Below are 13,867 nucleotides of genomic sequence, written 5' to 3' on the forward strand. Positions count from 1 at the left end.
TGACGGTGACACCTGTGTGACCCACGTGTCTGAATCAGAACAGGCTGACCTGTGTGCAGTGTTGCATTTTCCCGTGTGACCACCAGAGCCAAGGCACCTCCTCCCTTCAGCTCCTGGCCTGCTGCTTGTCAGTCGGCACCCCTGGGGAGCCCCCCGGGGTGAGGAGCCAGCCTGTCCAGGACTGGCCTTGTGTTTGCTGGCCCCTGGGCCTGCCGTGGAAGGGTCCCTCGCCCCGCAACGTCCCCAGGTCGCCAGGTCCCGGGCTGGGGAAGGCTCAGCAAAGAGGAATGACTTTTGGGGCCAGAAGGTGGCCCCCACCGCCCTGGATCCTGGGGAGAACGACCTGACTGGGAGCAGGAGTTGGGGGTGGGGGCCTCCTGGGCAGTAGTTCCCTGCTTGGTTCTGTAAGAACATAAGAAAGTGATGGCTCAAAATCATCGCAACATCATTTACTTATTTTGGACCCTCATTACTAGATGCTAAATATCATTATGTATTAAGTGTTTGTGATTCGCTCTATTTTTTTTAAAAATATTTTTTTAATGTTTTGTTTATTTCTAAGAGAGAGAGAGAGAGAGAGAGAGAGAGAGCACGAGCAGGGGAGGGTCAGAGAGAGAGGGAAACACGGAATCCAAAGACAAGCTCCAGGCTCTAAGCTGTCAGCACAGACCCCGACGCGGGGCTCGAACCCACGAACCGTGAGATCATGACCTGAGCCGAAGTCAGACGCTTAACCGACTGAATCACCCAGGCGCCCCTGATTTGCTCTATTTTTAAAAGTAAGCATTGGACACATGAAGCCTCACATGAAGTAATCGAGCTGGAGTTGGATGGAGAGTGAGCGACGGTGCGGTATGTTCCGGAGCCTGTACATACTTCATCAGAGAGGCACGGTGGGACGGTGATCACTGGGACGCAGGCACATGGTCTGAGAACGGACCCTTGGACTAGGTTGGCCAGAGCCCAAGCCCTTGGCTGGCCCCCAAGCCCCCTGGGCCACAGCTGCCTGGGAGGGGGACAATCTGCAGACAATATTGACCCTGGATGCCACCCCAAATGTTCCGTGTGTTTGGGCCCCAGCCTCTGGCCCCTAAGACTCCTGGGGCCCCTCCCGCCCCCAACCCCCTGGGCCTGGGGCTCACGCTCTGCTGGCCCTTGCTGCCCTGCTCGGTGCCACATGCTGTGACCTGGTCTGTCCTTCCCAGAGACTCCAGCCCAGCCCTGGCCATTTGGCCTGAGCCAGACAGTCCCCTCCACGTGATGGAGTCTGGAGACAGCCTTCGGCCCTGCTAGGGCTGGAGATCCTTGGTCTCTAACCCTCAGCACCGTTTCCGATCAGTCCTATTTATTCCCTGAGGGCCTACTGGGTGCCAGATGCTGCGCTGGGCCCTGTGACAACGGACGCCTCCTTCCTGCTCGCAGGGAGGCTGCGGGACATGCAGAAAACTGGAAAGTGGCTTCACCCACCGGGCCTCCTGGCTTCCTGACAGGTCACTGAACTCTGCGAGGCGGCTACGGGAGCGGGGGTGGGGAAGGGCTTTCCAAAGTGACGTTTCGGCCGAGATAAGGGAAGCCCGGGAGGTGGTGAGGCACATAGCAAGGCGAACAGAGCCCCGCACAGAGAGCAGCACAGCACAGGCCCTGAGGACGAAAGGCCAGGCACAGTGCGGGGGCTGGGAGGCGCCGGCCAGGCTGGCCCGGACCCTGACCCCACCTCTCAGACCCCAGCCTGCCCGGGGTGAAGTGGAGAGAACACACCTCGTGCTCAGAAGCGGAGGTGCCTTCTGCAAGAACCCAGAACCTCTGTGCGCTTAGCGACGGGCGCTAGTGTTAACGACAGTGTAGACAGGCGGTGGGGGCAGCAAGTGCAGGCGTCCCAGAAGGCGGAGGCCGAGCGTGGGTCCCGAGGCTGACCCTTCCCTGCCCCAGACTTGGGGCAAGGCAGGCCCCTCCCCGGGGGCTGGTTTCCGGGTGTGAGATGGGGCAGTGCACGGGGAGCAGCAACCCCGGGGCTAAGCATCCGCGAAGCATGTCAGACATGGTCCCCATGTCGGGAGAGCAGCCCCAGGGTGGGAGCGGGAGTGGGCCCTGGGTCTGGGCTTCCACACGCCGTCCGCACCCAGGCCACCCCCTTCCTGCACGGGAGCAAAGGCCCCAGAGGCCGCGCCGCCAGCACGCAGGACACATGGGCCCGGAGGCTGAACAGAGACAGCAGGGGGGGGGGGCGCCGGGGGCGCGTGAGCGCTGAAGGGTGCCGGTTCTCGGGAGCAGGGGAGGGGCGTCTGTGCAGGAGGAGCCGGCCGTGGGGAGGGCAGGGACACCCACTTAGAACCTGGGGTGCCCCAGCCTCCCTAAATGAGCTCGGCCCGGAAAGGCCTGGACGACAAGAGCCGGACGCCCGAGGCCCTACTGTGTGCTGGCCTGAGTCTCTGCCCAGCCCGCCCTCGGCCCCGTTGGGCTTCCCTCCTGTTTCCATGGCCTTCTCCTGGTTTCCAAAACTTCCAGGAAAGGGCGGGAGGAGGGAAGTGGTGGGCGGGTCCTCCCTTCCACTGGGACACCCAGAAACTGGGGCCAGACTGAGAGGGGGAGGGGCCGGGAGGGGAAGGGAGGGGAGGACGGGGGGAGGGGAAATTGGGGGGAGCAGGGGGGGCCAGGAGGGGGAGAAGGAGGGGAGGAGGGAGAGGCCTGATGGGAGGAGAGAGGGGGAGGGGAGGGAGGGGAAGGAGGGGGCTGAGCGAGGAGGGAGGGGGAGGGGAGACCTGGCGTCCTGGACGGCACACTTGCTGGGGGGAGGGGCTCGCACGAATGGCTGCAAGGAGGGATCAGCGTGGATGTGTGTAGCTGAGTGTGTAAGAACGAGGGTGTGCTTGTGAGAGGGAGCAAGCAGGGTCTGTGTGGATGTGCGTGCAGGTGTGAGGGCGCAGGTGGCGACAGCTGGCAGAGAGAGACCCAGAGGAGGACTTCAGCACAAACCCAGGCTTGGCCAAGGGGCGGGGACCCCCTCACCCCGAGACTGCCCATCAGGCCCAGGGGCTGGGCCCCCCTCTCCTGCCTCACCCCCATTCCTCCTGGGGCAGAGAGGGCCTGGCCCCACCTTGGGCCCCCCCCCCACGGGCCCAGTGCTGAAGTCGCCCCCGGCAGCCCCCCCAGAGCATCACCCCATTTTTCCGATGACGAGACCGAGGCCCCGCCAGGTGCATCTCAGACGGGAGTCTCACCCCGTGGCCCGTCCTGCCCGGTGGCAGCGATGGTGCCGAGAGCAGGACAAGGCCAGGAAGGCCCGGGGCCCGCGGGGCAGGACTTCCGCAGGGGCGCCGGGTCCTAGGGGGTCCTAGGGGGGCTCGAGGGGCGGCAGGACCCCGGGGCCAGGGCAGGCGAAACCTGGGGACACGGCCCAGCCCTGCGTGATGTGAGAGCGCGTGCGCGTGTGGGTGTGAGTGCGTGTGAGAATGTGTGTGCGCGAGAGCATTGTGTGTGGGTGTGCATGTGTGTGCACATGTGCACAAGAGCGTGCGTGCGCGCGCGAGAATGTGTGTGCGTGTGTGTGCAAGGGCATGTGTGTATGTGTGCGTGTGCATGTGAGCGTGTGTGAGAATGTGTGTGCGCGTGAGAGTGTGTGTGTGTGTGCGCGCATGTGCATGGCTGGGCGGGGAGGTGGGGAACAGGGACACGGATCTGGCTCAATCCCACCTTCCTTCTGCGGGTTGGCCCCCAGCACTGACCCACGGTCGCCTGAGGCCACACCGCTGGGACCCTGATCTGGAGAGTGCCCCTCCCCCGACCTGGGCTTCACACTGGCCGGCTCCCCCCACCCCAGGCTGCCCAAGCAGGTCGTAGTGGGTTGACGTGTCCCCCAAAATTCATCATGACCCGGAACCTCAGACTGTGACCCTATTTGGGAAAGGCATCTTTGCAGGTGTCATGAGTTAGGGTGAGGTCACGCCGGAGCAGGACGGTCCCTGTATCCAGTAAGTGGAGTCCTTGTGAGAAGGGGGGACTCCCAGAGACATGGGCAGAGGCCACCTGGAGACCGAGGCACAGACTGAGTGATGAGGCCACAAGCCAGGGAGGCCTGGGGCCCCCAAAGCTGGAAAGGCAGGAAGAATCCTCCTCCGGAGCCTCGGAGGGAGCCTGGCCTTGGGGACACCTTGACGTCAGAGCCTGCCTCCAGATCAAGGGCTTTCCTGTTGCTTAAGCCCGTCTGTGGTCCTTTGGTGCAGCGCCCCAAGGACACAGGTACAAGGTTGTCCCCACCTTCCCCCCCCCCGAGTACTTTGGCGGGGGGTGGGGGTATGGGCAGTGAGGCGGCCACAAGACCCCCACTCAGAACTCCAGCTCCAAGTGGCTGTCCGGGGCCCCGGCTCGCCGCTCAGGGCACAGCCCGGATCCCCTGGGTGCTCAGGTAGTGACTGAGCTTGGGGAGGGGGCACCACCTCTGATGGCCTCGCCAAGCCTCCAGCGTGCTCCCCAGCTCCTCCCTACCTCACAGACTCCCCCTGCCAATCCTGCCCTGAGAACTGCTCCCTGCGGGGCCTGGGCTGATGAGCAGGGAGGCCCTGTCCAGTCCCGCTGGTCCCCGAGGTCCCCCAGGTCCCGCTGACGCTGCATCACTCTCCCCAGGCAGCAGATGCCAAAACTGAGGCTCAGAGCAGAGAGGCCTCTCCCTGGGCGGGGGGGCCCTGAGTGGGAGACAGAGGTCTGCGCCCCAGCCCCCACTTCAGCCAGGCGGCGCTCTCTCTCTCTCTCCCTCTCTCTCTCTCTCTCTCCCTCCCAGGCAGCTCCCCCAGCTGCAGGCCTGGTTGCCATGGTGTTGGAGGAAGAGAATGAGGAGTAGACTCCTGAGCCGCATCCAAAAATACACACACACCACTCGCCCCTCCTTCCTCACTCCCTTTCTCCAACGTCAAAGCCTCCCTTTGTGCAGCCTGAGGCCAGTGCCACTTCCATCCGACAGCGGCAGCCCGGAGCAACGGAGGTCACAGGGTCTCAGGTCCGGGAAGTGAGTCAGGGGACCCCGGCCCGGCCCAGCCGGGCTGACTCTACACCAAGATGCTCCAGCTCCCGCCTTCCTGCAGTGAAGGCCCCACAGGTGCCCAGCAGGTGCTTCCTGCCTTCCTGCCCTTCCCGTCAGGCCCCCTGGAAACCTCCCCTGAGTCTCTCAAGGGCCCCCCCGCCCCCCGCATTCTGCACCTGCCTCCACCCCTGCCCGTTGTTGTGCACTCATGGGAGGCCTTGGGATGGGAACTCCCTGCGAGCTGGGGTCCCCGTGTTCCACATGGGCACTTGCTTAGCAAATGCAGGTTAAGAGAGGAAGGAAGGAAGGAAGGAAGAAAGGAGGGAGGGAGGGGGAGGGGAGGGAGGGAGGAAGGGAAGGAAGAGGAAAGGAGAGAAAGAAGGAAAGAAGGCAGGAGGGAGGGAGGGAAAGAAGGAGGGAAGGACGGGTAAGGAGGGAGGAAGAAGGGAGGGAAGGAGGGAGAGGGGAAGGAAGGGGGAAGGAGGGAGGAAGGGAGGAGGAACAGCCGCTGCAGCTGGGTTCTGGGCTCCGGACCTTCCGTCCAGGCGCACACGCATCACGCCCTCCATCCAGGACCGGAGACCCTGGGAGCCGCGTGCTCCCAGCCCGTCCCAGGCAGGAGGCAGTGGGGGTAAAGGATGCACGTTTGTCAAGGTCTCAGGCAGCCCCCCGGGAGCGCAGGCAGCTCGGCGGGGGTTACGAGTGAAGAGACGTCAGGGAGGCTGCTGGGTCTTGGGCCGAGTGGAGCCCAGGGCACAGGCCGCCAGGAGCAGGCCTCCCTCGGAAGCCCTCCAGGGTGGGTCTGGCTGGCAGCACGGGAGGGTCTGGCCGGTGTGTCCCCTTGAGGGGGTGTGTCCCCTTGGGGTGCCTCCCGCAAGCTGCACCTGGGCCAGGGTGGGGAGAAACCTCTGGGCCCCCAGACTTCCCGCTGCTGAACAGCAGTACCGGGCAGGGCCTTGCCTCTGCCGCTGGGTAGGGAGGGCGGCTGTGCAGATGGCTTACTATGTTCAGTTCCGTGATTATTTGAATTGTTACCAAGACCATGCATTATACACATATTAAAAATAGTTTTTTAATGTTTATTTTTTAGAGAGACAAAGCGTGAGCAGGGGAGGGTCAGAGAGAGAGGGAGACACACAGAATCCGAAGCAGCTCCAGGCTCTGAGCTGTCAGCACAGAGCCTGACGCGGGGCTTGAACTCATGAACCGTGAGATCATGACCTGAGCCAAAGTCGAACGCTTAACCGACTGAGCCACCCAGGTGCCCCATATACATATATTTTTTTTAATGAAAAGGAAATGAATATCCGATAACCCCTAGGTCCTTGCCTTCCCTAGAACCTTCTACACTGCTGGGCTGTTGTGACAAAGCCTGGAAACTGTCTTCCACAGCCCTCAGCCCACCCTCAAGTTGTCCCACAAGCGAGGCCTCGCACCCAAAGGTGGCCCTGCATTCGTTAATCTGCTCATTTGTTCCTTCACACTGTGTCAGGTCCATGCGCCCAGGAAGCTGCCAGTCTGATAGGGAGACAGGCACCAGGACCCCACTCCAGTACAACCGAGGAAGAATGTGGTGTAGAACTGTGGCTGTGGGAGCAGTCAGGGAAGGCTTCACAGAGGAGGTGACCTTTGAATGGGGCCTTGGAGAGCCCAGTAGGATTTGTTGGAAGGAAAATGGGTATGTGGAGGATGGGAGGATGTTCCGGGCTGCAGGAAGAAGGTGAGCTCCACTGTGGACGTGACCCCGATGCCAGGAGGAGTCGGGGGCCAATGAAACCTGGGTGGGGCTGGGGATTAGCAAGAGATCAGGCTGGCTGGGGGTGGAGACCAGTCACAAAGTGGCTAGATGCCGGGCAAGCAGCTTGCAGGTTTTCCTTTGGGCTGATGACCTTGGACTCGCTCACCAAGGGCACAGCTTTGGGCTCTGGATTCTGACCCCCAGGCCTGGGGTTGGAGAGTTCCCAGCTCGTTCTGACGGATTCCCAGGGCCGGTATCCAGCTGGAGGTCGTCGAAAGTATGAGAATGACCAGGCCCAGCCGGGTCTCCAACCCAGGTCACTCTGACTCCAAGACCAGCCCTCTGGCCACACCACCTCTCTGTTAGCATGGGCTGGGGGCTCATTCTCCCCAGAGCCCCTTTACTCACGTGCCCAGAGGCCTGGAGTCCCCAGCCCTGCTGCACTCGGGGACACAAAGACTCCAAGTCATGTATCAGGGGGTTGTCTCCAAAAGGTAGCACAAGGTGTCCTCTGAGCTCCGGGCGCCCTGTTCCTTCCTGGGGCAGCTCCTGGCCTTCCTTTCCCTCTCCGCACAGGATGGGACGTCCTCAGAGGCTGGGCGGAAAGAACAAGGACTTTCAGACAGACCAGAGTTCATGTCCTTGCGGCACCCACCGACTTGCAGGAGAGGCTCAGGAAAGCAGGTGCTCCTCCAAGCCTCAGTTTCTTCATCTGTAAGCAGGGGAGAAAACCACCTCTCGCAGGATCGGGGACGAATTTGGGCAGGAGAGGCTGGTCACAGGGCCAGGGGCGGAGCCGAGCCGGAGCAGAGCTCACTCCCTGCCACCCAGGGGTGCCCGGGCCCCACACCTTCTGTCTCATCCAATTTGGAGCAGCTCACGGGGGAGTTTCCACACCGAACGGCTGTCTGCTGCTGGTTAGGATGCAAGGGAATTACCCGGAGATGGCGGACATGTTCTCGGGCTACTTAGTAAGACCACACGTGCTTGCACAGAGCGGTCTCCGTTCTCTGAGCCTGGGGACGTGGAGCTGCAAGGGCCTGAGAGCTGAGCTCGAACAGGGGTTTTGACCCCCTTGGATGCGGAATACGTCCTGCGGGCCACCTCGCATGGGCGTCCCGTATGTGCAAGATAAAAATTGAGCTGCTCGGCTTGAAGCAGGGGTGTTGAGGGCAGTCCTGGAGAAGGGTCCAGAGTCCCATTTGTCCCGTAGCCCTGGATCCCGGGGAGAAGGAGGTCGTGGCTGGTTCTGGCGGTGGGACGCAAGGGCGAGCACTGTGGACAGGGTCCAGCAGCCGATACGGACCAGCCGCTGGGGAGGGCGTCCACACACTCAAGGCTACGTGTTCATGCTGGCGTGGTGGGGCCCGTGAACTCATGTTTCACAGCAAGAAGTCGGTCTATACAACATAAAGATAATATGTCTTTGGAAAAAATCATAATGACTTCAACCTTTTAATGTCCCCACAATTTCTTTTCTTAAGCCTGAGAGATATTTTATTTTATTTTTCAATATTTATTTATTTATTTATTTATTTATTTATTTAAATGGGTTTTTTTTTCTTAGTTTATTGTCAAGTTGGTTTCCATATAACACCCAGTGCTCATCCCAACAAGTGCCCTCCTCCATGCCCATCTCCCCCTTCCCCTCCCTCCACCCATCAGTCCTTGGTTTGTTCTCAGCATTCAAGAGTCTCTCATGGTTTGCCTCCCTCCCTCTCCCCCACTATTTTCCCCCTTCTCCCCCACGGTCCTCCGTTAAGTTCCTCTTAATCCTCCTGTACGTGCAAACATATGGTATCTGTCCTTCCCTGCCTGACAGAGAGAGAGACAGACAGACAAAGGACGAACAGGGGGAAGGGCATAGAAAGGAGACACAGAATCTGAAGCAGCTCCAGGCTCTGAGCTGTCAGCACAGAGCCCGACGTGAGGCTTGAACTCACAAACTGTGAGATCATGACCTGAGCTGAAGTTGGACATTTAACTGACTGAGCCACCCAGGGGCCCTTGGAGGGATATTTTACTGAAAATATCGCCTGTATAGAAGAAACATTTATATGAATTCAGCAATTCCATTAGCTTCCCTTTCTTTTTCTTTCGTTAAGTTCAAGTAAAATTAAATAAATATAGTGTCCAAAATAGGATTATTCTGATTTTATAAAAGCCTTTCCACCCATCTGTTCCTCACCCTTCCTTCTGTTTGTGTATTTGCATTGAAGTTGCCCAAAATGGCATTCACCTAATGCTAATGGTTATTTTTGGCTGGTGGGATTGGGGTTGCTTCTTTACTTCCATCTTGGGGATTTTCAGCATGTTTTGAAGTCTTTACAATGAGTGGGTATCAATTTTTTAATGTGATTTTTTTTCTCAAAAAGTAAAATGGAAAGAAAGCATTAAGATTGCTAACCAGAATTAATTCTGGAACCTGAGTACTGAAGCCACAGATGATCGCTATTTTTCTTTCTAATTTCTTTTCTTTGTTTTGTTTTCTTCTTTCTTTCTTTCTTTCTTTCTTTCTTTCTTTCTTTCTTTCTTTCTTTCTTTTTTCCTTCCTTCCTTCCTTCCTTCCTCCCTCTTTCTTTCTTTCTTTCTTTCTTTCTTTCTTTTTCTTTCTTTTTTGAGAGAGAGAAAGAGAGCAAGCATGAATTGGGGAGGAGCAGAAAGAGGAGATACAGAATCCAAAGCAGGCTCCAGGCTTTGAGCTGTCAGCACAGAGCCCCATGTGGGGCTCGAACTCACGCACTGTGAGATCATGACCTGAGCCAAAGTTGGACACTTAACCAACTGAGCCACAAGGTGCCTCTTTTTCTAATTTCTAAAAGCAAGGGGAAACAATTTTACTTTTTAAATGAAGGGAAGGGTGCTTCCTTCCCTTCCTAAGGAGTGGCTTACTTAAGCTTCTGACTCTTGATTTCAGCTCAGGTCATGATCTCATGGTTTGTAGGTTAGAGCCCTACATTGGGCTCTGTGCTGACAGTGCAGAACTTGCTTGGGATTCTCTCTCCTCTCTCCACCCCTCCCTTGTTTGTGTATGTTCACTCTCCCTCCCCCCCCCAAAAAAAATAAATAAATAGGGCCGCCTGGGTGGCTCAGTTGGTTATGCGTCCAACTTCAGCTCAGGTCATGATCCCATTGTCCATGGATTTGAGTCTCAAGTCAGGCTCCATTCTGACAGCTCAGAGCCTGGAGCCTGCTTCAGATTCTGTGTCTGCATCTCTTTCTGCCCCTCCCTTGCTCATGCCCCCCCTCCCCCCTCTCAAAAATAAGCAAGTTTTAACAAAAAATCTTAAATAAATAAATAAACATTAAAAAAATAAAATGAAGGGAAAAAGAAGTCACCGAGATTGTGAATCAAAAGGAGCTGACAGAACAGCTCAACAAATATTTCTTTAACAACCTGATGCCAAGGTCCAATGTACAGTGTCATAACCTTGGGTTTTCAGCCACTACTTTCTCTTACACTGTCCCTGTAATTATTATATGCTACCACTAGGTGGCAGTAGACACACCAGTATTCTGGGTTTTGCACTCTGTCCAAGTCTTGAGATCAGACCAGTTCAAGCCACCCATTACAGTTTTATAAGTTCTCATTAATGACATTTTTTTGGTTATATATATCTATATGCATATATCTTTATATATCTCTATATATTCATCTGCATCTATATCTAGATAGATAGATAGTATGTGTGTGTATGTACACACACACACACACACACACACACGTATGCATTTTATGCATTTTAGGATTGGGAATATTACAATCAAGGGTCTCAACTGTTTGTCTTCCTCAAATAAAACTTCAGACACAAGTCAAAGAAGGGCCTAAAGCAAACCCCATGATGCCTCTGCACATGAGACAGGGTGGCCTGGAGGCAAAGCACCCAGCTTTGGAACCAAACAGATATGAGTCCAAATCCTGGATTCATCACTCATTTGCTTCATCATCTTAGCCAAATTACTGGAGCTTTTTTTGGCCTCAGTATCCTTACCTGTATGGTGGAGATCTAACGGAACTTGAATCAGGATTGTTGTAAGAGTTGAGTGAAATGTGTAGTTAAAGAAATGAGAATAGAAAAGTTGTTCTTCCTGCTGCCATTTCTACCTAGCCATCCCTGAAGACCCAGTTCAAAGGTCCCCTCCTCAGCGAGGCCCCCATTAACTGTCTAGCAGCAATTAGTTGCTGGCTCCTCTGTCCTATATTCTAATCCTTAACCCATTAGGTCACCAAGTTTTGCTTTATAGCTTTTGAGGCTGTTTTCAGGTGAATGCAAATTTAGGAATTCATATCTCACTTTTGGAATGACTTTTTAATTATTCTGAAATGTCCCTTTTTAACTCCTAAAGCCAATACTGATAACATAATGAAGCCTGCTCATCTTTTAATATTAGCCTAACTGCATCACCTTCGTTCCTTTCTTTTTTCTGTGTTGTGTATGTTTTTTTTTTGACTTTATTTTATTTTATTTTATTTATTTATTTTTTTTACAAATAGTTTATTGTCAAATTAGTTTCTACATAACACTCAGTGCTCTGTGTTGTGTATGTTTTAATGCCATGTTTTTTCTTTCCTTTACTTTCCATTTTCCTGTGTCTTTAAATTTACAGTGTGTCTCTTAAAAGTAGCATATAGTTGTTGTTGTGGTTTTTCCAATCCAATCTGGCAATCGTCTTTTCATTGGAATATTTAATCCATTTACATTCATTGCAATTATTGATCTATTTGAGTTTAAATTTACCATATTCCTGTTTATTTCATATTTGTCCCATCTGTTCTTTGTTCTCTTTTTCTCCTTTCTTGCCTTTTGACTTGATTATCTGAATACCTTAACTATTTCCTTTTCCTTCTTATAGGTTGTTAATTATGCATTCTATCATTCATCTTTTAGTAGTTGCAGGAATTACAACATGCATCCTTGACTTTTTAGGCTTTACTGTAATTTTTTAACTTGTCCCTTCCTGGATAATAAAAGGATCTTTTTTTAATGTTTCTTTTTTTTTTTAATTTTTAAATGTTTAATTATTTTTGAGAGAGAGAGAGATACAGAAAACAAGCAGAGGCAGAGCAGAGAAGGAGACACAGAATCCCAAGCAGGCTCCAGGCTCAGGGCTGTCTGCACAGAGCCGGACACGGGGCTTGAACTCACAGACCATGAGATCATGACCTGAGCCAAAGTTGCATGCTTAACTGACTGAGCCACCCAGGTGGCCCTAAATGTTTCTTTTATTTTTTAATGTTTATTTATTTGTGAGAAAGAGAGAGCAAGGGAGGAGGGGCAGAGAGATGGGGACAGAAGTTTCAAACTAGGCTCTATGCTGACAGCAAAGAGCCCAATGTGGGGCTTGAACTCACAAACTATCACCTCATGATGTGAGGTGAAGTCGGACGCTTAACTGACTGAGCCACCCAGGTGCCCTGGATCTTATATTTTAGCTCCATAAACCGCTTCTCTGGCTTTTGCACTACTTTTATTTTTATTCTACATGAGTTTTAAATCCATAAAAAATGATTATTATTTCAAACTGTCAATATTTATGTAGTTTATTAACTTATTTGCTTATCCATTCTAGCACTTTTTATTCCTTCATCAGGAATACTTTTCTTCGATCTGATTACCTACCTCCAGTATTTCTTTAATGTGGGTCTGCTGGTGACTAATTCTGACAGCTTTTATTGACCTGAAAACATCTCTATTTCCTGTTCATTTTTGAAATATATTTAGCCTACTCTGATAAGATTTTCTCTTTGAGTCTGTTTTTTGCTAGTTTGACAATGATGGGCCCAGATGTGATCTTTTCTTTTATTCTTCTTGATTGGGATTCTTAGAATTTCTTGAATGTGTGGCTTGATGTCTTTTGTCGATTTGGAAATGCTCAGATGTTATATCTCAAGTGTTACTTTTGGCTTCCCCTGCATGCACACTGTCTCCCTTCATCTGGCTCCCCGCTCCACCTCCCAACCACTCACCTCCCGCTGGCTGGGTGGACACAGACGGCTGCATGCCCTCTCCAAACCTCCCTCCCCTCTGCCCGAGTGTTGTCCTGGACGCTGCCAGGCTCCCCTGGGAAGTGTGAACTCTGTATACCTGGTTTCTGATCTTTATCTTCCTCTTCTTCCTTCCTGGTTTGCAAGCCCAAAGCCTGGAGATGGAGCCACCCTCCAAAGATGCTAAAGCAGGAAGCTAGCAGATGCCTCTTCCAGGACCACCTTCCCTGGTGGCTGCTGCAGCCCTGGGCCACCTCCTCCAGGCTTCTTCTTTTGTGAGAAGGATAAACCCCCACTGGTTAAGCCACTGTGGTTGGCTGCTGATACACACAGTGACAGAAATCCTGGTTGGCACAAAGAGCAGTCCATGGGACACCTCCTCCAGCAAGCTTGCCTGGATTCCCCTGTCAGATGCATTCCGGGGTTTTGTGTGCTCACCCTGGGCAGGCCGTGTCCTCACCGCAGCCGAAGGCCACCCACCTGTCCATCACCCGCAGAGGGACACACACCTCCTGGGCAGCGTCCCGCTCGCTCACACGGGGCACCCCCCTTCTCTCTGAGCCCAGTGCGGCCCGGACGCTTCCGCACCACGTGCGAGAAAGAGCAGAGCTTTGAACCGGAGCTCAAGTCCAGGTCCCAGGTACCGCGTCCCAGTGCCAGGCCCTCGGCCGCCTTTTCCAGCTGCTTGTTCTCCAGCTGCTGGTGGTGACACGCAGGCCAGGTGACGATCTGGGAAAGATGTGGGCCCAGAACAGCCCTGCCTGACAAACAGGGTCGTCCACTCCCGCGCCGCCTACGTCTGGTGAGGGCTGTGCAGCCGGGGCCATGCTCCTGCCGACCCGCAGCAGGGCACACGCCACACACACCTCACATATCTACACACATACACCTCACACATATACACACGTGCACAAGCCATACACCATACATATACACACAGTGCACAACCATACACGCCACACACACAGGGCATGAAAATACGTCTTAAGCCAAAGCAACTTGAACTTCCTTTGGAAGCCGCCCAAACCGACCTTAACCACAAGACGGTTCATGCTCGATGACACGGTGCTGAGTTGAGAACTCGTAGGGCTCCTCTGGGCTGTTTTCTTTGGGCCAAACATAGTGTCAT

General features: G+C 54.3%; 1 protein-coding gene across 1 annotated transcript in view; it reads left to right on the forward strand.

The window, feature by feature from the left end:
* LOC120232336 (collagen alpha-1(II) chain-like) overlaps positions 1-13,503 on the forward strand; it is a 30,479-nt gene extending 16,976 nt beyond the window's left edge. The window contains exons 10-11 of the mRNA XM_039232991.1: positions 13,305-13,378; positions 13,435-13,503. Coding sequence (XP_039088922.1) covers positions 13,305-13,378; positions 13,435-13,503 — 143 coding nt within the window. The remainder of the gene's footprint in view (positions 1-13,304; positions 13,379-13,434) is intronic.
* Positions 13,504-13,867: the final 364 nt, after the last annotated feature.

This window comes from Hyaena hyaena, unplaced genomic scaffold (assembly GCF_003009895.1).
Source record: "Hyaena hyaena isolate Hyena2069 unplaced genomic scaffold, ASM300989v1 scaffold_69, whole genome shotgun sequence".
Classification (NCBI taxonomy): Eukaryota; Metazoa; Chordata; class Mammalia; order Carnivora; family Hyaenidae; genus Hyaena; species Hyaena hyaena.